The following is a 27,163-nucleotide window of genomic DNA, read 5'->3' on the forward strand; positions in this document are numbered from 1 at the left end:
GGGTTGAGTAGCAGGCTCTGGTAATGAGTCACACGTGTGTTGCTCATCCATCTATCAGGAGGCTGTTTCAGGACCCCTTCAATGGCGTGTGGGGTCGTGATCCAGATCTCGTGTCCTAGGGTCAGTTTGTCTGCGTCCTTGACTAGGAGTGCTGTCGCCGCAATAATTCTTAGGCATGGCGGCCAGCCGGCAGCCACTGGGTCGAGTTTCTTGGACAGGTAAGCCACCGGGCAATTCCAAGGGCCTAAGGCTTGAGTTAGAACCCCTTTTGCTATTCCCTGATGTTCGTTTACAAAGAGGTGGAAGGGCTTCGTAGTGTCTGGTAGGCCCAGGGCTGGGGCACTTAGGAGGGCCTTTTTTAACTGATTAAAGGCAGTTTCTTGTTTTTCAGCCCATTTCAATGTTTTCCCCTGTTTGGTAGCTTCATATAGGGGCCTGGCGATCTCAGCAAAACCCTCTCGCTGCGTATGTGAGCCTTCTTCGCGGATGCCCGGTACACTAAGGCCCCCAGGGTAGCCAGCAGGTCCTGGGTCCCTCGCTCACAGTCTTTGGCCATGTCGGCAGCAATCAGGATGTCATCTACGTACTGTAGGAGGGCGAGGCCAGGGTGCTCCCTTCTATACTCACCCAGGTCCTCGTGTAGTGCCTCGTCGAAGACGGTGGGGGAATGTTTGAATCCCTGAGGTAGCCGTGTCCAGGTGAGTCGCCCACTGTGGCCCTCCTCCGGATCATGCCACTGGAAGGCCAACAAGGGTTGGCTCTAGGGTGCCAGCGGCAGACTGAAGAAGGCGTCCTTTAAATGTAGTACTGTATACCAGACCCTGGAGGGCGCCAAGGAGCTCAAGAGAGTATATGGGTTGGGAACAGTTGGGTGTATGTCCCTGACCCTCTTATTTACTTCCCGGAGGTCTTGTACCGTTCGGTAGTCATTTGTGTGAGGCTTTTTGACCGGCAGCAGGGGGTGTTCCAGGCAGACTGGCAAGGAACGAGTACCCCTAGGCTTCGTAGTCTCTGGATGTGTGGCTGGAGCCCCTTCTGGGCCTCCTGAGACATGGGGTATTGTTTGATCCTTACCGGACTCTCTCCTGGCTTGAGCTCTACCAGGACTGGGGTCCTGGGAGCGGCTAGTCCTATACCCGCCCCCCCCCCCCGCCCGTCTCTGCCCAAACCGAGGGGAATTCTTGAAGCCATCTGTCTATATTATCCTCTCTCGGGAGCGCCTCCTGGTGGAGGCGGTATTCATCCTCCAGTTTCATGGTCAGGACGTGGATGGGGTGGCCCTTGCCATCGGTGACCTGAGGCCCCCCTTGTCTGAAAGTTATCTGAGCTCCAATCTTGGTCAGTAGTCCCGTCCTAACAGCGGGTAGGGGCATTCTGGTATTACCATAAAGGAGTGGGACACTCGGCCCGTTCCCAAATCTACTGTTCTTTGGTAGTCCATGTATACTGGCTCATACCAGTTGCCCCTTGGACCCAGGACTTCTTGCTGGCTCGTTTTCCTTGTGGGGTGCGGAGGACCGAATGTTGTGCTCTGGTGTCGACAAGGAAGTCAACAGGGGTCCCCTCCACTTTAAGAGTTACCCTGGGTTTGGGGAGAGGGTCCGAACCCCGACTCCCCTAATCACTCAGTTCATCTAGCTCTAGGACGTTTACTCGAGCAGTCTTGCCTCCCTTCCCGCCGGCCATTTTCAGACAATCTGGGGCCCAATGCCTTATCTCCTTGCAGTATGCGCACTGATCCTTCTGCAGCCTCTGCTTCCCCCCCTCCACCCCCCCTTGGTGGTTCCTTTACCTTTTCTTGCGTCATCTGCCAGCTGCCGGAGACGGTGGTCTCGTTCCTCGGGGGAGTCAGCATTGGTAGCTAGTAGTATTCTGGCCAGGTCTCGAGTCTGTTTACTGCTGGCAGCCACCGTGGCGCGAGCCTGCTTGTCCTCAGGAGGCTCCCAGTTATTATATACATTTTCGGCTACCACAGTAAGCCCTGCAGACTTTTTCTCCTAGTCTATCTATTTTCTGTAATTTTCTCCTAATGTCTATGGCCGATTGGTTTACAAAGGCCATGATAACAGCTGCCTTGCTTTCCGGAGCCTCTGGATCCAGGGGGTATAGGTACGGAATGCCCCCATGATCCGTTCTAAAACGGCAGCCAGAGATTCATCTTTTCCCTGTTGTACATTTCCTACCTTGGCCAAATTGGTTGGCTTTCTAGCAGCCATTCGGAGACCCCCCATTAGAGTCTGGAGACCCCCCATTAGAGTCTGGAGACCCGGAGCCTCTCCTTACCTTCTGCTGTGTTGAAATCCCACTGGGGCCGCGTTAAGGTGGGGAAGGAGGCATCTATCTGAGCCTGGTTGGTGGTGGGATTCCCATCTGTGCCCGGAACTAGTTTTCGGGCCTCATTGAGGATTCTTTCTCTTTCTTCAGTCGTGAACAGGACCTGCAAAAGCTGCTGGCAATCGTCCCACGTGGGCTGATGGGTAAAAGGAACAGAGTCTAATAAATCAATAAGCCCTGCTGGTTTCTCAGAAAACTTAGGATTCGGAGGTTTCCAATTGTAGAGGTCACTAGTGGCAAAAGGCCAATAGTGATGGGGCCGATTCCCCTCCGCGTCTGGGGGTCTGGTGGCTCGCAGGGGAAGAATGGTGGAGTCGGCGGCGGAGGTGGATTGTTCCTTCTGAGCCCTTTGTCTGGTAAGGGGTGGGCTTCCCACTGGAGCGTTTCCACCTCCCGCTCTCGGAACAGCGTCTGCCTCCCCCAGAGGGGAAGGATGGTGTTCTTCCGGCATCCTAGAGGGGTTATATGGGGGACGAAAATTAATTCTTCTTCAATCCCCCTCTGCAAAGCAAGAATGGGTTTTGGCTCCAGAGGGAGTGGGGCTAGGAAGGGCTTAAGCCAAGAGGGTGGGTAGAGGGGTAGTCTGAGTCTGTCCCATAACGTCCGTCCAGTAAGTCCACAGAACAAAACAGAGAAACACAGAAACAGACAAACAGAGGGCGCTTAGAAAGTCTTCCAACTCCATGGAAGCAAAACTGAAAGCTAGCTTAGACCTTTGAGGGGATTCCACGTCCCTCCAAAACCGATGAGGGGATTCCGCGTCCCTTCAGAAGGGAGGATCGGAACGTCTTCCGAAACTCCCGGCCCGTGGTCCTCCAGTGTATCCACTTAGACCACGTCGGGCACCACCAGAATTCCAGAAATGAGCTCACACAGAAAAGACGGAACGAACAGACATTAACCGTGGCCAGTCAGGCTCTCCGGGTCAGGGGTCCCTCGGGGGTCTTGGGGACCACGGGTTGAGCCCCCAAATGTTATGCCCAGAATCCATGATTCCCAAAGACTGCCAGGGAGCCGAGTCCGATGTAAAAGCAAAGAGCCTTTATTCGAGCTAGCTCGAGCTCAATCCCCTACCTGCACGGACACAGTGGTGAGATACCCTGGAGAGAGAGCGAGTTTCAAAAGAACAAAGGTTTTACTGGGGCCTAGGGGCAGTTGGTGAGGTAATGGTTGTGGCCTCAGCCGATTGGCTGGGTAAGGGTTGGAGTCCTGTTAGGCAGGTGAGCTGGAGGTTACTCAAGGGGAGGAGGCGTGGTCAAGGTGAAAGACACAAAACAAGATGGAGTCGGCTGGCTTGGGCCCGCCCTTTCAAAAAGCACACAAAACGGCTTGCGCCAACTGTGGACAACAAAGTGTTGACGCATCTGGCTGAAAATCTCAGAATGAGGAGAAGGCCAGAACTCTGACGAAGAGGCACCGGGCCACCAAAGGAGACACCCCCCGGCGGCGCAGGGGATTCCAATCGTGGCCAGAAACGAGACGGGTGCGGGTCTCGAGCCGACACGGCAGAAGGACGTGCTGGAAACAAGGCAGTTCCCACACTGGCTGCCTAAGTTGCTTACACCAACCCCACCTTCCTGTGCTCTGGCGAGACTGGCCTTCTAGGTCATTCAAGGTTGCCTCAGTCCCAGTGGAGCTGGCCCCTTCCCCAGAAGACCAGGTGAAGCCCATGACCACACCACCTCTCTTGACCAAAGAGTTGTGCAGGCCTTCACTTCTAGGAGCAGCCGTTTCAAGGCCATTTAGCAAGCAGATCAGAGCAGACCTAGATCAGACTCGCCACATTCTGGCCAAGGACCCTACCTTTCCCATACAACTGCCCTGAAGGATAGCGCAGCCAGAACACAAAACAGGGCACGCAACACACGCCACAGACACTCCATGAAGTGCCAGGCCCTGGACATTGGATGACCTCCTCTTCATAAAACCATTCAACTCACAGGCAGGTAACACAATGAGCTTTGGTAACACAGAGATGGCACACACTCAACCAAAATTCCAAGACAAGAGGAAGGCACCCCAAATGAAAGAACAAGATAAGGTCATGGGCAGAGAAATGGAGGGAACACTTCCAAACTCATTCTATGAGGCCAGCATGGCCTTGAGTCCAAGCTGGACAAAGACCCCACTAAAAAGGAAAACTACAGACCAATTTCCCTGATGACCATGGATGCAAAAAATCTCAACACAAAGTGGCAAACTGGATCCAACAATACACAAAAAGAATTATTCAGCACAATGAGGTGGATTTTATTCCTGGGATGCACAACCGATTCAATATCCTCAAATCAACTGATGTGATATATCACGTTGATAAAAGAAAGGATAACAACCACATGAGCCTCTCCATAGATGCAAAATAAACATTTGACAAAATGCAGCAGCATCCTTTCTTGATGAGAAAAAAAAAAAAACCCTCATGAAACGAGGGATAGAAGGATCGTGCCTCAATATGAGAATGTCCAGATATGAAAGTCCCACAGCTAATAACATCTTCAATGGGGAAAACGTGAGAGCTTTCCCCCTAAGGTCAGGAACACGACAGGGATGTCCATTCTCAGCACTGTTATTCACCATTCTGTTGGAAGTCCCAGCCTCAGCAATCAGACGACAAAAAGAAATACAAGCTGTCCAAGTTGGCAAAGAGGGGTCAAGCTTTCCCCCTCACAGATATGATGCTCTCCGTGGAAAATCCAAACGACTCCACCAAAAAACTTCTAGGACCGATACAGGAATTCAGGAAAGTCTCAGAATATAAAATCAATATACAGAAGTTGATTGCATTTCTATACACCAATAATGAATCAACAGAAAGAAAATTAAGGAATTGATCTCACTTACAACCGCACGGAAAAGCATAAAATACCCAGGGATAAATCTAACCAAAGAGGTAAAAGATCAGTACATTAAAACAATAGAGGGGTGCCTGGTTGGCTCAGTCGGTTAAGTGCCGACTTTGGTTCAGGACATGATCCCGCGTTTGTGGGTTTGAGTCCTGTGACGGGCTCTGTGCTGACAGCTCGGAGCCTGGAGCCTGCTTCAGATTCCGTGTCTCCCTCTCTCTACCTCTCCCCTGCTCACGGGCTCTTGCTCGCTCGCTCACTCTCTTGAAAATAAATAAACATTAAAAAAATTAAAAGAACAAACCATACAACATCTATGAAAGAAGGTGAAGAAGACACAAAGAAATGGAAAAACATCCCATGCTCATGGATTAGAAGGACAAATATGGTGAAAATGTCAATACTACCCAAAGCAATGGACAAATTCAATGTAACTCCTATCAAAATAACACCAGCATTCTTCCAGAGCTAGAACAAACAATCCTAAAATCTGTATGGAACCTGAAAAGACCCCAAAGAGCCAAAGTAATGTTGAAAAAGAAAAAAACAAAACTGGAGACATTACAATTCTGGACTTTACGATGCATCAGAAAGCCGCAATCATCAAGACAGTATGGGACGGGCACAAAAACAGACACATCGATCAAAGGAACAGAATAGGGAACCCAGAAATGGACCCTCAAAATTATGGCCAAGTCATCTATGACCAAACAGGAAAGAATATCCAAAGGAAAAAAAGAGTCTCTTCAGCACATGGTACTGGGGAAAATGGACAGTGAGAAGAATTAACCTGGACTATGTTCTTAAACCTCTGGGTCTCTCTCTCTGTCTCTCTCTATCTCTCTCTCTCTCTCTGACTCTCTGTCTCTCTCACACACGCACCTCAAAAGGGATGAAAGATCTAAGTGTAAGACAGGAGACCATCAAACTCCCAGAGGAGAAAAAGGGCAACCTACTTCTTTGATCCTGACTGCAGCAACGTATTGCTTGTCAAGACTCCAGAAACAAGGGCAATAAAAACAAAAATGAACTATTGAGACCTCAAGATAAAAAGCTTCTGCACAGCAGAGGACACAATCAACAAAACCAAAAGGAAACTGAATGGAATGGGAGAAGATATTTGCAGGTGACTTATCAGATAAAGGGTTACTATCCAAACTCTATAAAGAACATATCACACTCAACACCCAAAAACCATATAACCCCGTGAAGAAATGGGCAAAACACATGAAGAGACACTTTAACAAAGATGACATCCAGATTGGTCATACATGAGAAGATGCTCAACCTCATTCGTCATAAGTGAAATACAAATCAAAACCACAATGAGATATCCCCTCACACCTATCAGAATGGCTAAAATTAACATCTCGGGAAACGACAGGTGTTGGCAAGGATGCAGAGAAAGGGAACGCTTTTGCAACGCTGGTGGGAATGCAAAGTGGTGTAGCCATTCTGGAAAAGAGTATGGAGATTCGTTACAAAAAACCGTAAGAGAACTACACTACGACCCAGCAATTGCACTAAGAGGCATTTATCCAAAGGATATACTAACGCTGACTCGAAGAGGCACATGCACTCCAATGTTTCTAGCAGCATTATCAACAATAGCTAAATTATGCAAAGAGCCCAAATGACCACTGGGAGATGAATGGATAAAGAAGATGTGGTATATTCATACAGTGGACTATTACTCGGCGATCAAAAAGAGTGGGATCTTGCTATTTGCAACACGGTGGATGGAACCATACTTTATTATGCTAACCATAATAGGTCAGAGAAAGACACACATCATACGATTTCTCTCATGTGTGGAATTTAATACACTGATGAACATAGTGAAAGGAGAGCAAAAATAAGATACAAACAGGGAGGGAGTCAAATGATAAGAGACTGTTAAATAGAGGGAAGAAGCTCAGGACTCCAGGAAGGTTTCTGAAGAGGGGTATGGGCTAAATAGGTGATGGGCACTCGGGGTGGGGGCACTTGGGATGAGTACTGGATATATTTTGTAATGGATGGATCACTAAATTCTAATCCTGAAACTGTATTCCACTACAAGGTAACTAACTTGGGCTTAAATTTTAACAAAGAAGAAATATAAAAATAGGGAAAGAAATGTACTACCAGTCAAAAGAAAAGAATATTTAAATCAGACTCTTGGAGTGGAAATGAAAGACCAAACGTGTTACAGACAAGAAAGGATCAGAGAAAACATCAAGAAACAATGGCAAAACAACTAGTAGAATGTCACTAAATATATACTTATCAATAATTACTTTGAATGTAAATCCACTACATGCTCCAATCAAAAGACAAGGATAAGGGTGTCAGAATGGACAAACAAAAAAAATAATAATAATAAAGAAAGAAAAAAAAAAAAACAAGGTCTATCTAGATGCTGCCTACCAAGCCTTATTTGGACATATGTCACCTGCACATTTAAAAGGAGGGAATGAAAAAACATTTATCATGACAACAATGTCAAAAGAAAGCCAGTAGCGGGACACCTGGGTGGCTCAGTCGGTGAAGCGGCCGACTTCAGCTCAGGTCATGATCTTGCAGTCCGTGAGTTCAAGCCCCGCGTCGGGCTCTGTGCTGACAGCTCAGAGCCTGGAGCCTGTTTCGGATTCTGTGTCTCCTGCTCTCTGACCCTCCCCTGTTCATGCTCTGTCTCTCCCTGCCTCAAAAATAAATAAAACGTTAAAAAAAATTAAAAAAAAAAAGAAAGCCAGTAGCAAAACTTGTATTAGGCAAAATAAACTTTAAAACCGAGAGTGTAGTTTGGTACCCTTTGGGTCAATACCTAGCAGTAAAATTGCATGCACCCAATATTTATAGCAGCATTATCAACAGTAGCCAAACTATGGAGAAAGCCCAAGTATCCATCAACTGATGAATGTATAGGGAACTTGTGGGGTGTGTGTGTGTGTGTGTGTGTGTGTGTGTGTGTGTGTGTATGTATACGCATATGTACTCACGTGTATGCTCATATACACATACATATATACATACGTACATACAATGAAATGTAACTCAGCTTCAAAAAGAATGAAATCCTGCCACTTGCCACGATGTGGATGGACCTAGAATGTGTTATGCCAAGTGAAATATGTCAATCAGTGAAAGACACATATATGATTTCACTCGTGTGGAATTTAAGAAACAAAACAGATGAAAACATGGGAAGGGGGCAGGAAAAGAGAAGAGTGGTGACAAACCACATGAGTCTCTTAACCGTAGAGAAGAAGAGTGAGGGTTGATAGAGGGAGATGTGTCGGCGCTGGGCTAGATGGCGGACGAGTATTGAGGAGAGCACTTGTTGTCATGAGTACTGGGTGTCGTATGTAAGGGATGAATCACTGGATTCGACTCCCGAAACCGAGAATACACTATATGTCAACTAAGACTTATATTAAAAAAATAACTAAAGCTGTAACAAGAGATGAAGACAGACACTATCTCATGCTCAAGGGGACAGCCAAACAAGAAGATCCAATGCTTGTAAATTTTGATGCGCCCGCTATGCAATCACCAATATATAAAACACTTAATAAAACCATAAAGGAGGGGCGCCTGGGTGGCGCAGTCGGTTAAGCGTCCGACTTCAGCCAGGTCACGATCTCGCGGTCCGTGAGTTCGAGCCCCGCGTCAGGCTCTGGGCTGATGGCTCGGAGCCTGGAGCCTGTTTCCGATTCTGTGTCTCCCTCTCTCTCTGCCCCTCCCCCGTTCATGCTCTGTCTCTCTCTGTCCCAAAAATAAAAAAAAAAAAAAAAAAAAAAAAAAAACCATAAAGGAATTTATAATAATATAACGATAATAGAGGACTTTAACACATCAGTCACATCAATGGACAGAACCTGTAAACAGAAAATCAACAAGGAAACAATGGCTTTGAATGACACTCTGGACCAGATGCATTTAACAGATATATTCCGAACACTCCATACTAAAATGGCAGAGTACATATTCTTTTCAAGCGCCCATGGGGCATTCTCCAGAAATGATCACATTCTATGTCACAAATCAGACCTCAACAGGTACCCAAAGACAGAGCTCAGACCAAGCATCTTTTCTGACCACAAACCTAGGAAACTTGAAGTTAACCACACTCATACACACACACACACACACACACACACACACACACACACACACGGGGAAAGGCCACAAATCAAGGGAGGTTAAATAACATGCTACAAAATGAATGGGTCAAACAGGAAATCAATGAGAAAATACACTGAAACAAATGAAAATGAAAATATGCTGGTAAAAACCTTTGGAATGCGGCAAAAGCAATCTGAGATGGAAGTATATAGCAATACAGGCCTACCTTAAAGAGCAAGAAAAATCTCAAACACTCCTAACTTACAACTAAAGGAATGAGAAGAACAGCAGGAGGAAGGAAATGATTTTTTTTTTACTTTTTTTTTTTTTTAATCATCCCTTCAGTTTTAGAAACTTAGAGGTAATGCTTTATAAGGCTTTCTGGAGGTTAGTTTGGTTTTTTTTTCCCCAATATATGAAGTTCATTTTCAAATTGGTTTCCTTACAACACCCAGTGCTCATCCCAAAAGGTGCCCTCCTCAATTCCCATGACCCAGTCTCCTCTCCCTCCCACACCCCATCAATCCCTCAGTTTGTTCTCAGTTTTTAAGAGTCTCTTATGCTTTGGCTCTCTTTCCCTCTAACCTCTTTTTTTTTTTCCTTCCCCTCCTCCATGAGTTTCTGTTAAGTTTCTCAGGATCCACATAAGAGGGAAAACATATGGTATCTGTCTTTCTCTGTATGGCTTATTTCACTTAGCATAACACTCTCCAGTTCCATCCATGTTGCTACAAAGGGCCATATTTCATTCTTTCTCATTGCCACGTGGTACTCCACTGTGTAAATAAACCACAATTTCTTTATCCATTCATTGGTTGATGGACATTTAGGCTCTTTCCATCATTTGGCTATTGTTGAGAGTGCTGCTGTAAACATTGGGGTACAAGTGCCCCCATGCATCAGTACTCCTGTATCCCTTGGGTAGATTCCTAGCAGTGCTATTGCTGGGTCATAAGGTAGGTCTATTTTTCATTTTTTGAGGAACCTCCACACTGTTTTCCAGAAGGGCTGCACCAGTTTGCATTCCCACCAACAGTGCAAGAGGGTTCCCGTTTCTCCACATCCTCGCCAGCATCCACAGTCTCCTGATTTGTTCATTTTGGCCACTCTGACCGGCGCGAGGCGATATCTGAGTGTGGTTGGAAATAATAGACATTAAGGCAGAAATAAGGGATATACAAACCAAAAAGACACTAGACCAAATCCATGAAACCAGGGGCTGGTTCCTTGAAAACAGTAATCAATATGAAAACCTCCTAGGCAGAGTTTTCACAAAGAAGAGAGAAAGGACTCAAATAAATAAAATCACAAATAAGAAAGGAGAAACAACAGTCAACACTACAAAAATACAGTTAGAAGATAATATTATGACCTATATGCAACAAATTGGACACTCTGAGAAAAATGGACAAATTCCTAGAAACACAAAAACTACCAAAACTGAAACAGGAAGATACATAAAATCTGAAAACAGAAAGAAATCAAAGCAGTAAGAAAAAAAAAAATCTCCCCCAACACAAGAGTTCAGGGCCAGAGGGCTTCCCTGATGAAGTCTACCATCCATTTAAGGAAGAGGTAATATGTATTCTCCTCGAATTATTACAAAAAGTAAAAAAGAAGGAAAACTTACAAATTCATCTTATGAGGCCATCATCACCCTGATACCAACACCAGATAAAGCCTCCACCAAAACCGAAAACTGCTGGGGCGCCTGTGTGCCTCGGTAGGTTTACTGTCCAACTCTCAATTTTGGATTAGGACATTATCTTGCGGTGCGTGGGTTCGAGTCCCACATTGGACCGTGCATTGACAGTGTGGGGCATGGCCAGGATTCTCTCTCTCCCTATCTCTCTGCCCCTCCCTCACTTTTATGTACTCTATCTAAGGAAAGAAAGAAACATTTAAAAACATGTTAAAAAAATTTAAATAAAACTGCCGACCAACAGCCTGATGAGTATGTATGCACAAATCCTCATTAAAATACCTTCAAACTAAAGTCAACAATACATGAATAGAATCATTTACCATAATCAAGTGGGATATATTCCCGGGCTGCAAGGGTGGTTCCACATTCACAGATCAATCAACATGATGCACCACAGTAATAGAAGAAAGGATAAGAACAATATGATGCTTTCAACAGATGCAGGAAAACCATCTGACAAAATGTCACATCCATTCATGATAAAAATCCTCAGCAAAGTACATTGAGACTCAACCTACCTGCAAATCATAAAGGTCATCTAGGAAAAACCCACAACTCGTCTCATCCTCAATGGGGAAAAACTGAAAGTGTTTCCTCCAAGGTCAGGGACAGGACAGGGATGACCCCTCTCACCACTATTATTCCACATAGTACAGGAAGTCCTAGCCACAGCAATCAGACAAAAAGAGAAACGAGGCATCCAAATTGGCCAGGAAGAAGCAGAACTTTCTCTGTTTGGAACTGACATGATGCTCTCTATAAAAAACAGGAAAGACTCCAATGAAAATTGCTAGGATTGATATACGAATTCGACAAACCACAATGTACAGAAATCAATGCACAGAAATCTATTTCATTTCTGTAGACGAATAATGAATTAACAGAAAGAGAAAGTAAGGGATCCATCCCATTGACAGGTGCACCAAATACCCCAAGATACCTAGAATGAACCTAACCAAAGAGGTGAAAGATCTGTACTCTAAAGGCTGTGAAACACTGATGAAAGAAACAGAAGAGGATACAAAGAAAAGGAAATAGATTTCACCCTCATGGATGGGAAGCAGAAAATACTGTTAGAATGTCTACACTCCTCAAAACAATCTGCATATGTAATGAAATCCCTATCACACTAACAGAAACATTTGTCACAGAACTACAACAAATAATCCCAAAATTTGAATGGGACGACAAAGACCCCAAACAGCAAAAACAAAATTGAAGAAGAAAACAAAAGCTGGTGCATCACAATTCCAGACTTCAGGTTGTATTAAAAAGCTGTACTGAACAGAACAGTATGGTCCTGGCAAAAAACAACATCATCATCATCATCAACAACAACAACAACAACACAGACGCAGAGATCAATAGAACGGAAACGCAGAAATGAACTCACACCTATATGGTCAATTAATTCTCAACACAGCAGGAAAGCATATCCAATGGAAAAAAAAAAGATAATCTGGGGACTCGTGGGTGGCTGCAAAGTGTGTGATTGTGGGTTCAGCTCAGGTCATGATCTCAGGGCAGTGCAGAGCATGTGTGGGATTCTCAGTCCCCATTTCTCTCTGCCCCTCTTCTGCATTCTCTCTGTCTCTCAAAAATGAATACATAAGGAAAATCTCCTCAACAGATGGTTTTGGAAAAACTAGACAGCAACCTGCAAAACAAAACAAGACCAACAACGGACCACCTTCTTACAACATACACAAAAGTAAATCCAACATGGATAAAGACCTATGTGTGAAACCTGAAACCAGAAAAATCCCAGAGGATAATTAACACAGTCAGTATCTTATTTGACATTGGCCGTACAAACGTCTTTGTAGATACATCTCCTGAGTGGAGGGAAACACAAGCAAAAATAATGGGACTTCGTAAAAATAAAAAGCTTCTGTCACCAAGGAAATAATCAACAAAACTAAGACACCTACAGAATACTATTTGCAAACGACATCTGATTAAGGGTTAGTGTCCAAAACAAATAAAGTCATACAGCACCCAAAAAGGAGAAATCCGATTAAAAATGGGCAGAAGACACGAATGGACATTTTCCCAAGGAAGACATACACATGGCCAAAGCCATGTGAAAAGATGCTCAACAATACTGATCTTCAGGACAATACAATTCAAAAGTACAACGAGATAACACATCACATCCGTCAGAATGACTAAAATCAATGAAGGTTGAAACAGCAGGTGTTGCCAAGGATGTGAGGAAAGAGAAACCCTCTTGCACTGTGGGTAGGAACGCAAACTGGTGCAGCCACACTGGAAAACATCACGGAGATTCATCAAAAAAAAATGCAAATGGAAGTACCTTACGATCCAGCAATTTCACCACGAGGTATTTACACAAAGAATACAAAAAAAAATCCTTCAAAGGGATACATGCACCCTGATGTTTACAGCAGCATTTTCTACAACAGTCAAATTATGGAAACTTCCCGAGCATCCATCAACTGATAAATGAATTGAGATGTAGTATATGGAATGTAATATTATTTAGCCGTGAAAACAGGAAATCTTGTCATTTGCCACGAGGTGGAGGAGCAACAGAATGTTATGCTGGGTGAAAAAAGCCTTCAGAGAAAGACAAATACCAGGGGATTTCACTAACACGTGGAAATAAAACAAAACAAATGGGGGGGGGGGTGAAGGACACAGTGACAAACAAACAGACTCTTCACTGGGAAACAAACTGAGGGCTTCCACAGCGAGGTGGGGAATGGGTGAAACAGCTGCTGAGGATTACGAAGTGCACCTGGGATGAGCACCAGGTGACGCGTGCAAGGGTTACTCTATATTGCACACCGGAAACTATTCCACTGGGCCTTCACTCACTGGAATTTAAATTGAAAGATAACCTAAGGTTAATGACAGGTACGAACCAGGTTTTCTGTAGTTTTCAATCACTTCACTAGGTTGGAAAAATAACAACGAACTTTTTAAAAAGCATGTATGATGTGGGGGACAGTTGTGCCTTTACCTCCGTCTCTGGTTCCAGCAGGACGCAGAAACTGGGTCCCAGCTCATTCTTCTAGAAGGTCCTGAGACGAGCATTTCATGTGTTCACGTCCTAACGGAATGCAGCTCCCGTGCTTCTCAACTTCTGTCAGGGTTTCTTCCCAGAAACGAGCCTGAATCTGGAACAAACCATCGACTGCATCGATGAGGTGATGTCGTGGGACCCCGCAATCCACGAGACCTTTAGTAAAATACGTCTTGTTCAAATACTGCCCGGGAAGGGGAGGAATGAAACACGGGAACAGCCCAGAAAATGCAAGGGCCTGTGCTGCCCAGCAACCAGCTTGCCCAGGGAAGCCACCCAGCGCCCCCTCCTCAGCACTCAGTACAACAAGGCAGCGACTCAGGAGATGCCAGGTTGCTGCAAAGCTCCCAAGGTCTCCCCAGGGGTGGGCGGCAGAACGCGCTGGAAAGGCAGCTCTGCTCTCTGTCCTGAGGCAGCCACAAGAGGCCCTGAGTCCTCTGGGAGCAACAGCGACCCTTCCTGCTCTGAGGTGTCCTGGGTCAGAAAAGCCGATGGTGCGCCCTCTGCTGGCCATCACTGCCCAGGCAGAGGAGCCCGCCCCTCCGGGTCTGTGGTGCTCGAGCTCTCTCTGCTGGTCATCATGGGAATTCCTGCAATGTTGAAGGCCCTGGGGGCTCAGCTGAGGGACCGAAGGTGCCCTGGGCAACCCAGCCTGTTCTCCACATTGGGAAGGGTCTTAGTGACAGCGCCTGGGACACAAAGAAATCTTTTCCTTCTCCTTTCTTGTGAGTGAAGAATGAAACCGAATTTATTAACGTAATGACATCATTTGTAATGCTTTAAGCAATGTTCCCAGAAAAATAGACCGCCAAACTACACATGCTGAACAAGAGGTAATGGTGTTGACCACCTAAGTGTGTAGGTTAGATAAAGAATGGACACCTTTGAGAGAGAGATACCGGCTTCCAGCTATGGAATGAATGAGCCTAGGGATACAAGGGACAGCCAATGGAAGAGAGTCAATCCTGTAATAATACTGTTGCATGCTTTCACAGGATAGCTACACTTGTGCTTAAGTACAACATAATTTGGCCCCAGGGATGTTGAGTCTTAGAGTCATGAAACTATGATGCCCATGATACCAGCCCTTTCTGCCCCAACACTCAGAGCCACTTCACACATCCCCTCTCCCCTGGCCCATCTCTCCCCGTCCATGTACCTGGACCAGGTCTCCACTTTTCACCTTGTACTTCCTCTTTGTCTCTGTTTCTCTCTAACCAACCTCTCTGTGTTTCTTCCTTTCACTCTCTCGGTCTTGCCCCATTCCCCTATCACTCATCCAGTTTCTCTCGCCTTACCTGTCTCTTTGTCCACCTCTCCCCAGGCTTCAGGCTATCTGCTCTGTGCATGCAGCCCTGTCCAGGAGCACAGGGCACTCCTGTCTCTCTCTCGCTCGTCATGGTTTGTCCCAGGCCCTGATCACAATGGGGGAGAATCCCCCATACAGCAGCTGCTCATATTGACATTTGCTAAAGCAAGGCTGGCAGCATGTGGACAGCCAGACGTTTACCTTTGGTGGCCCAGCCAGGACCCCAAAGCTGCTGGAGGGCTGGCTGCTTCCCTAAGCTGGAAGGAAAAAGGGGCTCACAAGGTTCAGGGTCCCTGATGTAGATTGGATTTGCTGATGTAGAAGGAGCCGTATGCTTACACCCAACTCTCCTGGGTGGTGTCAAAGGAACCTATCTTAGCCCATGGACCTCTGCCCTCCCCATGCCTCAATACGGCATCAAGGGGAGCTTTAGGGGACACCGTGTGACTCACCACAAAAATTGCGTCATTTGCCCCCTTGGAGGCCACCTGGATGGGTGCTATTGGTGGCAGCTGGGAAGGTGGGCTGTGAAGCCGGGTTTGTCCACTCAGGATGGGGTGGAGGCCAGGGGATGGGGACCCTGTGCCACGTGCGGGGGTCCGTCCGTGGCCCTGACGGCCGGGCCAACGCGGGGGAAGAGACGTGACTGCACTGGCCAGAAGCGGGGCAGGGTGGGTGGACAGCGCCCCGGGCCGGGCCTGCCATGGGCTCTGCGGCCTCTGCTGCTCAGACGTGTCGTGAGAAGCACATTCAGCCAGGGGTGGGCGGCCAGGGTGGGAGTCTGGCCTCCTGGGTGTGTGATGGGGAACCGGCTCCCCACCCCCCTGAACACACTCTGCTGATGCTCGGCGGCCTTCTCAGAGGAGCAAAGGTCTCCCTCCTTCTGGAAGCGCCCGAAGTAGGAACGTTGGCCGGGGCGGGGGCGTCCTGGACCCTGGGAGTCCGCCCACCCTGGGGGAGAAGGTCTGCCCACTGCGTCACCACATGCCTGAGGCCTGGGGACCCGTGCTCCGAGCTGGGGGTGAGGAGGGGTGCCTCCCCGGCCTCCGGGGAGGCAGGAGCCTGCCTTGGGGCGTGCGGGGATCTTCCTCTTTTGGAGACACTGGTGGGGGCCAGTCCGCGTGGCTGAGGGCGGCCGAGTCTCAGGTGGGGCTTGGGCCGGAGACGGCGTATCCAGGTGGCAGCCGCCCCCGGGCTCAGCCTGACACCCGGCTGCCTTTCTTCCCCAACCTCCACCCCCCCCCCCAAATGGAGCACTGCCCAAGTCGCCCGCCCACTTCCTGTGGCCAAAAGATAAAGGACCTCGGGGGCCCCCAGAGCAGAGACCCGTGGAGCCTGGCAAGGTAGGGGCACTGTCCCCTCTCGCACATCTGCAGAGGCCCCTGGCCCCCTCCAGCCCTGAGCTGTACCTCCGTGCCCTCTCTCTTCACAGATGCTGTGGCTGTTGCTTCTGACCCCCTTCTTCTCGGGGACCTGCGTCGTGGGGAGCCCAGGTGAGTCCTGATCCCACGCGGGTCCTCCCTTCCCAGAGGCTCTTGTAACCTTGTCTCCAGTTCCAGTCACTGGGGGGCCTTGGGGCTGCCTGTCCGTGCCCTGGGGGGAGGCCTAGGTGGGGACGGGGCTCGGCCCCGGGCCCCGAGGCCCGGCCTCCCTCCCCCCTCATGTTGCTGCCTGGCCTCCCTCCTCCCTCATGTTGCTTCCTAGCCTCCCTCCCTGAAAACGAGCTGGTGGGCATCGTCGGGGGCCACAGTGCCCCCCAGGGGAAGTGGCCATGGCAGGTCAGCCTGAAAGTCTACGATTATAACTGGGCCTCCTGGGTGCACATCTGCGGGGGCTCCCTCATCCACCCCCAGTGGGTGCTGACCGCCGCCCACTGCCTCGTCCGGTGAGTCCCGCTCGCTGCCGTCCAGCTCTGGGTGAATCAGGAGGTGTGGGAATCCGGGCTCCAGGCCGGGTTTGACCTCCCCGCGGGGCGGAGGGGGCTGCCCTCGAAGGACCCGCCTCCGTGGCTTCTTTGCGACCCCAGGAAGGACGCCGACCCAGCAGCCTACCGCATCCATGCCGGGGACGTGTACCTCTACGGGGGGAGGACGCTGCTGAATGTGACCCGCGTCATCATCCACCCCGACTACATCTACGTCCATCTGGGTGCGGACGTGGCCCTGCTCCAGCTGTCAGACTCTGTGAAATACACGGCTAACATCAGGCCTGTCAGGCTCCCGTCGGCCCCGCTTGAGGTCACCCCAGAGGACGAGTGCTGGGTGACCGGCTGGGGCAACATCATGATGCATCGTGTGTACGGGGTGGGGGTTGGGAGGGGTTCGGGGCCGCGCGAGGCATTTCCAGACCTGGCCACACGGAGAAGTCCTGGCGGGTGGGCGGCTCCAGGTTCTGGAAAGGAATCGCCTTCCGACACCCTCCTCCACCCACCCCGTGTGCGCCCCAATCGGGAGATCCGACCCCAGAGGCTGGAGGGTCCCTGAAGCACAACTGAGCTCGGGACCCAACACTGTGACGAGGAAATTGATATTCTTAGTTTTTTTCCAACTTATAGGAAGATATTGGGGGACGGGCAGAAACCCTCACCCCCCCCCCCCATTTTCTTTCCGGTCCTTCCAACTAAAGGCAGAATCCACCTTCCGGGTCTTAGGGATTTAGAGGGAGATGGGAACCCTGCACCCTGGGGTCCCCACGGGAGCGATCCGGGCGGGAACGCAGGCTCGCGGCCGACAGCGGGGGCCACGCTCCAGCCTCCGGTCACGTCTCTCCCCCAGAGGTGCTGCCTCCGCCCTACCGTCTGCAGCAGGTGGCGGTGAGCGTGGTGGAGAACGCCGTCTGTGACCAGCAGTACCACAACGCCACCAGCCACCGCTTGGCGGGCAGGAAGATCATCCAGGACGACATGCTGTGTGCGGGGACCGAGGGCCGGGACTCCTGCCAGGTGAGCCCCAGCCCATCCCGGCCCCCACCCCGCGCTGGAGGCCAGCCGGGGCTCAGTGCTCTCTCTCTCCTTCCTCAGGGCGACTCCGGAGGCCCTCTGGTGTGCAAGACAATGGGTGCTTGGCACTTGGTGGGAGTGGTCAGCTGGGACCAGAGCTGTGCCCTGAGCAACTGTCCCGGGGTCTACACTCGCGTCGAGACGTACGTGCCTTGGATCATGCAGCAAATAGGGAGGGGCCTCTGACCAGGGCCCGCTGGCCGTCCGCCCGGCTGGGCCCGGAGGAGCGACGCCTTCCTCCCCCCAGAGCCTGCTGCTTCAGCCTCTGCGCCCCCGTCCCTGGCCTGGGCTCCGCCTTCCTTCTGGCCTCCTCAGTGTCCGGGACTTCCCTGACTGCTGGGGGAAGGAGTACGAAGATGCCAGGGGGCGGGCGGGAAGTCCCTGGGGCCCAGGGTGCCTCGCTGTGCTGTCTGTCAAATTAAAGAGCTTGAGGAATGACCAGAGTGCGGTCAGTCTCTGTGGAGTGGGCTCTCCGTGGGAGCGTGTCGGCCAGCCCCGAGGTACAGGGGGCCGCGCTGGGGCTGGTGTCCTACCAGGCTTGGCAAGGGAGAGTGAGGATCTCAGGGTTGGCTCCACTCTGCGGCCACAGCCCCCAGCTCTGTCCTGCACCGGAGGCCACCACGTGGTTCCAACCTTGCATCCATTCCTCCTTCCATCCCCCATCCTTCCAACCATCCATCTGTCCATCCCACTTCTCTCGTAAGGCAAGGTCTCTTCTGGGAATTAACCAGTTGCCACACAAAAGTGACCTGGATATGATGCCAATTTGTCCTCCCCTTTAGGGATGTGCTTGCCCATCTGGGTACCTTCAGGTGAGGGTCTTCGCTGGCTCCCCAGGGGGAGTTGGGTATGAGCTCCAGGTCGGGAGGCCCTGGTTGGGTATGAGCTCCAGGTGCTGGGCAGCAGCCGGGGAGAAATGCCCCGTAAGCAGCCGGGTGAGGGGCTGGAGGCTGAGAAAGGAAGCCGGGAGTTGTCTCGATAGAGCTGACGCTCAGACCCCGGGGAGCAAAGGGGTGACGATGCCATAGGATTCAAGGGGGGCAGGAGGAGGCCAAAACATGGGTGTGCTTTCCTGGGCTGCCCCAGAGCGGGCGGCCCGGCCACACTGGGGGAGTCTCCCAGGATATGCAGATACCCCCTACCCTCCCCCCACCACACGCTGGGTCTCCCCCGAGGCACAGCCGGGTGAAGCAGGAGGCTACGGTGCCCCAGGGCCATGATGTGTGTGCACTGCAGGGTTGGGGGTGCCCTGAGCCCATGTGCCGGGCCTGGGGTGGGGCAAGGGCCCATTCACCTGCTGTGCAGGGGGGAGGAGGGAGGAGGGAGGAGCTGAGGGGCAGGCTCCGTGGCAGGCCCCCCCTGCTCCTTCTGGGCACCTGCAGCTATGGCTGTCCCCACCATTTGTGCCCCGTGGATGCTGCCCCCTGGACTAAGTGGCCGGCTCTGGGCCGCACAGGCCACAGCAGGACCAGGGCGGCCCCGGGTGGCCTGTCTGTAAACCCACGTTTGTTTTTCCTCGTCACCCGGACAGGGGTGGGGATGGGTGTCCCCCACCTCCAGGAAGCCCTCCCCGGTTCTCGGGGGGCACACTGGCTCGTCTCCTCTGTCCTCCAGGAGTCGGGTCTTCGGGGCCGCCCCGGAGGGTCCCAGCTCGAGGCTCAGAATGAGCCAGGAGAGTCAGGCCCTCGTGACAGGCGTCTGTGCCAGCCCACGTTGCCCACGTCCCTGCCCCCGCGCCCGTCTCAGGGTCCCGTGGTCTTCACCGCAGATCAGATGGGCACAGCCCCAGCTGCCCAGCTCAGAGCAGGCGCTTCCTAACCGTGTGGCCAGGGCCTGATGACAGAGCCGATTAGGGGCACTGGGAAGGGGCTGGACTTGTTTGCACCCGGCCCCGGCTCCCGGCCCAGCTCCAAATCGCAGACCAGGTGGGAGGGTCCCTCTGAGACCCTCTAGGTCAGTGAACCCTTTAGGTGTGGGGAAACTGAGGCATGAGGGGGTTTGCCTGATGATCTGGCAGGATGAGGCTTCTCGGGGCACAGACTTGTGTCTGCTGCCAGCTCTTGGTTCAAAAGGCATGTTCGTCATCTGTCCTGATGAATGAGGACAGTGACACCAGCTGTGTGCTGGGGCCTTTGCTGAGGCCATCATGGCCACCCGCCAGATGGTGAGCCTCGGGAAGGGGTGACCTGCCCATCAGCCTGGTTGGGGTGGGCGGCAGGGTCAGGCCCAGGAGGCCTGATGTCACCCAGTGCAGGGGCGGGTCTGGAGACACCCAGGCACCACCCCCAGGTCCCCCCAGGCATGACTTTGGGGCCGTCACCTGTGCTGGCTCCACCAGTGGGGACCCCTCTCCCCACCCGTAACCCCTCACGTGGCTCCCCGCAGAGCCCTCAGCTTCCCTGGACACCTGGGTCTGTCGAGAGAGAACCTGGACACCAGCCTTGGAGGCCCCTGATGTCTCTGTGGCGCCGTGCCGCTTCTGCCCCCATTTGACCCGAGAGCAAAGTGAGGCGCAGGGAGGGGTGTCCTGGCTCTAGGTGCCTCCCTCCCCTGGCCCTGGGGATACCCTCCCGGCCCGCTGGGGTCTCCTGTCGCCCGGCGGACACAGTGGCCCTCTGGGAAGGGCCCTACCAGCACGGTGGGAGGGCTGGACCCCCCACAGCTCCCTCTGCCCCTAGTACCCCCACCCCCTGCACCTCTCTGTCCCCCACCCTCTGCAAGCTGCAGGAGTCAGGGTGGGCTGTAGAAGGAACCTGGTGGACCATTCCAGAATCTCACCGCTAAGGACAGAGACTTTAGATTAAATGCATGTGTTTGTGTCTGACAACCGGAAGGAGAGAGGTGAATGTTGATCTAGAAAGCTCCTTCTGGCCCAGAGAGCCCAGAAGACTCCCCGAAGGACGGTGGTGATGTCATTCTCTGTGTGTTCGGGCACATGGCTGTGTCTGAACAGCCAGGAGACCACAGACTCAAAGGCAAAGGTTAGCGCTGTCTACCTCACAGAAAGACCCGGAAACGAGTAAACAGTCTGCGACTAGAATTGCTCAGTTGGGAGAGGACAGGAGGAGTCTGCTTGAGTGACTGTGTTCCCGGCGCGGCCGCGGGGCAGGGCCCGCGGGGGGAGGGGGGCGGGGGGGCAGGGGGCAGGGGGGCTGAGGATGGCAGGAACGGCCGGGGGCCCAGGGAGCCATCTCCGTGGGGGCGTCTGTGCTGAGCAGCGTCTGAACGGCAAGGCCGCTCCACCTAGAAGCCAGTCTGCGTGCTGGCGTGAGCGGTGACGGGGGGGCGGGGTGCGACCCCCAGGTGCCCAGAGGGAAGACGGGACGGGTCGCAACTGGAACACCCAGCAGTGGGGCCCTTGGACCCTGTCCGGTGTTGCAGGTGGACCGCCGTTCCGCTCCCTGTGCCGAGGCCGAGGGCTCCAGTCGCCCAAGGGACCCCTCTCGTCACAACTCACGGAGATGCGAATTAAAACCTTAACGAGGTGCCACCCCCGACCAGCACGGTGGTCTGCGGGGTGGGGTCGGCCGACCACTCTCCCCGTTGCTGCGGGTGGGAGGTGGCCCACGTGGCCTGTCCAGCTCGGGTGTGCACACAGGAAGGGCCACAGCCGCCCGGCCCTCAGACCCTGGATGGGGACACCCCACGCCCCCCGTAGCAGCCTGGACAGCAAGGGTGAGCGCGGCCGTGAGAGGTGAGGGCGTGCAGGGAAACGCGAGGCTCGGGGGGTGTCTCACGGGGGGAGGAGGGGACGGGGGTGCGGGACGTCCCCTCAACCTCCACCTCAACCCCGTCTCAGTGCCTGGGGGTCCCAAGAAATGTCTTTTCAACGGTCCTGGTTGCTTTCTCTGTCCCCAAGTGCATGTTGTCACTCACCAAAGAGACAAGCGAGTGAGCTGAGAAGCGGCCCTGGGTACAAGGGCCTGGGCAGGGCACGGTGGTTGGGGGCTGGGGACCCCACGGTGACCGCAGCTGCACCCGGCCGTGCCCTGCGCCCCCTTCCCTCTCCCTCAGTGACCCCCCCACAACCGGAGCCACGGCGACAACCACATGTATTCTGCAGGCACCGTAAGAGGATTAGCGCCCATGGCCTGCTCTCCGGGCAGGGCGCGGGGACGAAGCAGCGATCGGGGGCAGCAGAGGGCTGGCAGCTCCGGGGACGGCTCAGGGCTCTTCGGGGACATACCGGTGGACTCAGTCCAGGTAGTGGGTGACCCGGGTGTAGATGCCTGGCCAGTCGGCCTGAGCCCAGCCATGGCCCCAGCTGACCACGCCCACCTGCAGCCGGGTGCCCCTCACCTTGCAGACCGGGGGTCCTCCAGAGTCACCCTGCGTGGGGGGGGGAGGGTCAGCGGTGGCCCGTGAGGCAGGGCGTGTGGGGGCGGCAGGGGGTCACAGGGGGGCAGGGAGGCCACACCTTCTTCTTAACCCGGAAGTTATTTTTATGACAAGTGTAGTACACGCCCCCTGGAAACTCTTGGCTGATATTGACGTGCTAAGATAAAAAACAGAAAAAACCAAGAAATCTGTCCTCCTTCCTCCTTCCCTCATCCCACCCAGGGGTTGTCACTGTCCGTTGTTGGGGTGATGAGTTCTAGAACTTTCTGAGGCCTGGGTAGGCCTCGGGCCGGATGAGGTGTGGATGGAGGCCCGTCTCGCAAGGAAAGGCTCCGAGGGGCCAGGGTGAGGGTGGAAAGACGGGACTAGGCTCCTTCATGCCCAGAGCTGCAGATCAGAGATGAAGTGCACCTCGGGCGGGGCAGGGGTGGGGGGTTCCCGTGTGCCTGGAAATCAAACCCACACAGCCGAGACCAGGAAAGGTCAGGGCCGAGGGCAGCCAGAGCTGAGTCAGCGGCTAGTGTGGGCGTGGGGGCAAGGAGGAGGGGTCCCCCTGCAGAGGCCACCACGTGGGCCCACATGACCCATGTCCCCTGGGCAACCAGAGACCCCAGCAGGCTGGGAGAGCATCCCCGGGGCCAGAGAAGGAAGGCACCTAGGGACAGGACCCCCCTCCCTGTGCCTCAGTTTGCTCTCCTGTCAAATAGGGGGCAGAAACGGCACAGTGTCCAGAGACATTGGGGGGGGCGGGCACAGATGGCCCTCAGAGTTTCTGTCTCAAGCCGGGGCCGGGTGCAGACAAGTCCAGCCCCCTCCCAGGGCCCCTAATCGGCTCTGTCATCAGGCCCTGGCCACACGGCGAACGGTTAGGAAGCGCCTGCTCTGAGCTGGGCAGCTGGGGGCTGTGCCCATCTGATCTGCGGTGAAGACCACGGGACCCCGAGCGGGCACGGAGGCAGGGACGTGGGCAGCGTGGGCAGGCACAGACGCCTGTCACGAGGGCCTGTCTCCTGGCTCACTCTGGGCCTCGAGCTGGGACCCTCCGGGATGGCCCCGAAGACCCGACTCCTGGAGGACAGAGGAGACGAGCCAGTGTGCCCCCCGGGAACCGGGGAGGGCTTCCTGGAGGTGGGGGACACCCATCCCCACCCCTGTCCGGGTGACGAGGAAAAACAAACGTGGGTTTACAGACAGGCCACCCGGGGCTGCCCTGGTCCTGCTGTGGCCTGTGTGGCCCAGAGCCGGCCACTTAGTCCAGGGGGCAGCATCCACGGGGCACAAATGGTGGGGACAGCCATAGCTGCAGGTGCCCAGAAGGAGCAGGTGGGGCCTGCCACGGAGCCTGCCCCTCAACTCCTCCCTCCTCCCTCCTCCCACCTGCACAGCAGGTGAATGGGCCCTCCCTGCCCCACCCTGGCCGGGCACATGGGCTCAGGGCACCCCCAACCCTGCAGTGCACACACATCATGGCCCTGGCCCCGGGGAGGCTGTGAGCCCCCAAGAGACTGGGGTGAAGCAAGGAGTGGCTGAGCCTGAGGCCCTTCACTGTGTGTCCTCTGCCCACTGGGGTCAGTGTCAGAGAGCTTAGGTTGGACTGTGGCCCCAGACCGGGTGTTGTCCCCCTGGGTCACAGCACATAAGCTCTGTCCTCAGCCAGGAGGAGCCTCCCACCACACAGACTACCCTGGAGGCAGCCGTGGCCGGGGGGCCACAGTGGGGTCCTGCTTTGCCGTATGGCAGGAAGGGCCTGGACCTGGCCCCGGGGCTGGTCTGCACTACCCTCAGCCACCAGCGTGGTCACAGCTGTCACCCACAAGACTCTGGAGCCATCCCAAGTCCTATCCTGTCCCGGCCCGTCTATACCCGCTCTCATGCTGGGAAGGAGCCCTGGGAGGCCAGCGGGGCACTGGGGAGGTGAAAGGTCAGGGCCAGAGTCTTCGGGGCAGGAAGAGGACCGAGTGGGCAGACGGCGCAGCCTCAGCAACTTGCCCCCCAGCACCCAGCCCTGCTGGGAGCCCTGGCAAAAACTGGCCAAGTTTCCCCAGAGTGTGAATGCCCACGTGTGAACTTGGTTCCCCTCTCGTGAGCCTGGCTCTTTCTTTCTTCCAGAACCAGAGGGGGGCCGGGCCAAGCCTCCGTGGAGACTCCGAGGCCGGCCCGGGAGCATCACCCAGCCCCACTCTCGGTGAGGCAATGGGCCCGCCGCGCTCCTGGCAGCGGTGAGGGTCCCGAAGGCGATAACCCAACGCGTTTCTTAAATAAGTTAATATTTATTCCCCTTTGCTTTGCCCCCCACCCCCTTCCCCCTTCCCCCTTCCATTAAGCAGCCAAATTTCCTGTATCAGATTATTGCAACGTTTAACCTGAATTTGTCAAAGAAACGTCCGCGAACCGCAGGGGCTTTGCTGCAACCTCCCAGCCCGGGCGGGGCCGCCAGCAGAGACGCCGGCTTATTGCACGGACCCCACTCCCTGTGGACGCGAGCGTGCCTCGATCGCCCCAACACAGATGCTGGGCAGCGGGCCCAGGAGCGGAGGCGGACAGAGGGGGACGAGGAGGGGGGACAAACAGGTGAGGACTCAGACCGTGAGCAACAGTGAAGCGTGGCCGTGGTGGCCTCGGGGACCGAGCTGCCACCAACCGGAGCACAGGTGGCCCCGAGCACGTGTTCCCTAGAAAAGTAAGTGGGTGTGAGGACGGGGCTCTGCTGGGCAGCCTCCGACTTCCTCTTTTTGGTCGTTTTCTGGTCTTTGTCCCAGGGATGCAGCGGTCGCGAGGGGACCGCTGACCAGGCCTCAGACCGCCTTGGCGGAGCTGGGAAAACCCAAACCCGAGCGCACCGGCCGGAGGCTCCCAGGCCGACGGCTACCCCCTGTTCTGCTTCGTCCAGACCCGGCGTCTGCCTCCCTCTCCCTGGGCGGACGGCCTCCTGGGCTCCTCTGCCTCGGCAGGGCCCGAGCTGGGGTCCACGCACAGCCCTGCCCGGGGCCACCACCCTGCCGGGTGCGCCCCAACCCCAGTGCTAAAACCTGTGTGGCACCGTGCCCTCAGCTACACGGGCTTGTCTACGTGGTCACCCGGGATGGGGGTGGCCGGGGGGGACCCCGCTTTCTTTGGGGGGCTCTGGAGAACTTTGAGGTGCAGCCCCCGTCCCTTCTCTGGGGGGTCGCTGGAGAGCACGGGAGGCTCTGTTTTGTGGGGTTCAGGAGGCACTGTGGCCCCCGAAAGGGAAGCTCTGGGTTCAGGGGCCACGCTGTGGCCGCTGTCCGCAAACAGGTCTCCGCCAGGGCCCCCCACGTCCAGCGGCTCAAAGGCGAAGCTGGGGACGGTCAGGTGCTCTGCGCGGCAGACCGCCTGTGCGCGCCGCTCCCCCTTGGCGGCCGCGTCCGCCCCCGCCCCCTCCACGGGCTCCAGGGAGTCCCTGTGTGGCGTGGCCTCACAGGACGGGGTTCGCCGTCTCAGAGTGCCACTGCCCTCTGCCGCCGGGGGCCGCGCGGTGCCCTCGTCCTCTGCGGGGGGGTCTACGGAGATGCAGGGGGGGCTCATCTTCTTCTTCCTGCGGGCCCCTGAGGGGGGCTCTGCCTCCAGGACCCGGGCCTTCACCTCCCGGACCTCTGAGCGGCCGTCCCCTCCTCCCTGCTCCGCCGAGGGCCGCCTCTGCTCATCCGCCTGGCCCGGCTGCCCCCGGAAGCCCTGAGCGTCGATGCCGCAGAACCCGTGCAGGTCCGGCTCACCGCCCGCTCCCGGGGCATCGGGGGAGGCCGAGGGGCTCTGCGCCGAGCTGGTGATGTGGCTGACCTCCTCGTCAGCAGGGTCCGGGACCTCGGCCTCCTCCCCTCCTGGGGCCGGCGGCCTACCGGAGACGCAGCGCTGCCCAAAAGTGTGCTTACGGGCGCGGACGCTGGCGGGCCTTGGGGAACGGGGTGGGGACCGTACGGAGGTCCCCAGGGACGCGTGCCTCACGGGGGTCTTCCCGCCAGGCTCCGCCCAGCCTGGGCCACCATCCCTGGGGCCGGCCATCTGCCCTTCCAGGGAGCTGGTGCGCACGGCCTCCTGCAAAGATACAGGGTCAAGTGACCAAGGAGGCCGGGCAGGACCCAGGCAGCAGCCAGGGGCGCGGGAACCCCCACCCCACCCGCAGAGTAGGACCGAGACTCCCCAGGGCGAGCGGACACGCCGTCCCCCGGCCCCACCTATGCCGAACGCACCGCTCGTGCTGGGGGCACAGCGAGGACAGAGGACTAAGGACCTGAACTCCCGTAGGCAGAGCCTGCTGTGGCCCGGGAGGCCCCGCTGGGCACAGAGCCCCCACCCTGCACAGCGCCAGCAGGGCCCGGAAGCCCAAGCACAGGGCACGTGGCAGAGAGAGGATCTGAGGCCGCGGCAGGTGGAGAGTGCTCTCAGGGTATGGGCGAGGCTCAGGGGTGCTGCGCTGCACGGGACTGAGACTAGTGCCCGAGGAGACGCGGTTCCTGGGCTC

The 27,163-nt window shown here is 54.4% G+C and overlaps 2 protein-coding genes across 5 annotated transcripts in view; one reads left to right on the forward strand and one right to left on the reverse strand.

The window, feature by feature from the left end:
- The first annotated feature begins 16,654 nt into the window (after positions 1 to 16,654).
- LOC132674540 (serine protease 29-like) lies at positions 16,655 to 18,783 on the forward strand. The gene is made up of 6 exons (XM_078440348.2): positions 16,655 to 16,690; positions 16,780 to 16,840; positions 17,052 to 17,232; positions 17,374 to 17,639; positions 18,122 to 18,288; positions 18,367 to 18,783. The coding sequence occupies exons 2-6, from the start codon at positions 16,780 to 16,782 to the stop codon at positions 18,529 to 18,531; spliced, it is 840 nt and encodes a 279-aa protein (XP_078296474.1). The 5' UTR covers positions 16,655 to 16,690; the 3' UTR covers positions 18,532 to 18,783.
- Positions 18,784 to 24,962: 6,179 nt separating this feature from the next.
- CACNA1H (calcium voltage-gated channel subunit alpha1 H) overlaps positions 24,963 to 27,163 on the reverse strand; it is a 61,479-nt gene continuing 59,278 nt past the window's right edge. For all 4 annotated transcript variants that reach the window (XM_078440342.2, XM_078440343.2, XM_078440340.2 and 1 more), the window contains one exon: positions 24,963 to 26,736. In XM_078440342.2, coding sequence (XP_078296468.2) covers positions 25,735 to 26,736 — 1,002 coding nt within the window. In that variant the 3' untranslated portion in view covers positions 24,963 to 25,734. The remainder of the gene's footprint in view (positions 26,737 to 27,163) is intronic.

Source organism: Panthera onca, chromosome E3 (assembly GCF_046562875.1).
Source record: "Panthera onca isolate mPanOnc1 chromosome E3, mPanOnc1 haplotype 2, whole genome shotgun sequence".
Taxonomy (NCBI): domain Eukaryota; kingdom Metazoa; phylum Chordata; class Mammalia; order Carnivora; family Felidae; genus Panthera; species Panthera onca.

Excerpts from the sequence above, each read along its gene's own strand:
- LOC132674540 (XM_078440348.2), top strand. The coding sequence starts at position 16,780 with ATGCTGTGGCTGTTGCTTCTGACCCCCTTCTTCTCGGGGACCTGCGTC. Across the intron at positions 17,640-18,121 it reads GGGCAACATCATGATGCATC|AGGTGCTGCCTCCGCCCTAC; the intron begins GTGTGTACGGGG and ends TCTCTCCCCCAG. Across the intron at positions 18,289-18,366 it reads AGGGCCGGGACTCCTGCCAG|GGCGACTCCGGAGGCCCTCT; the intron begins GTGAGCCCCAGC and ends CTCCTTCCTCAG.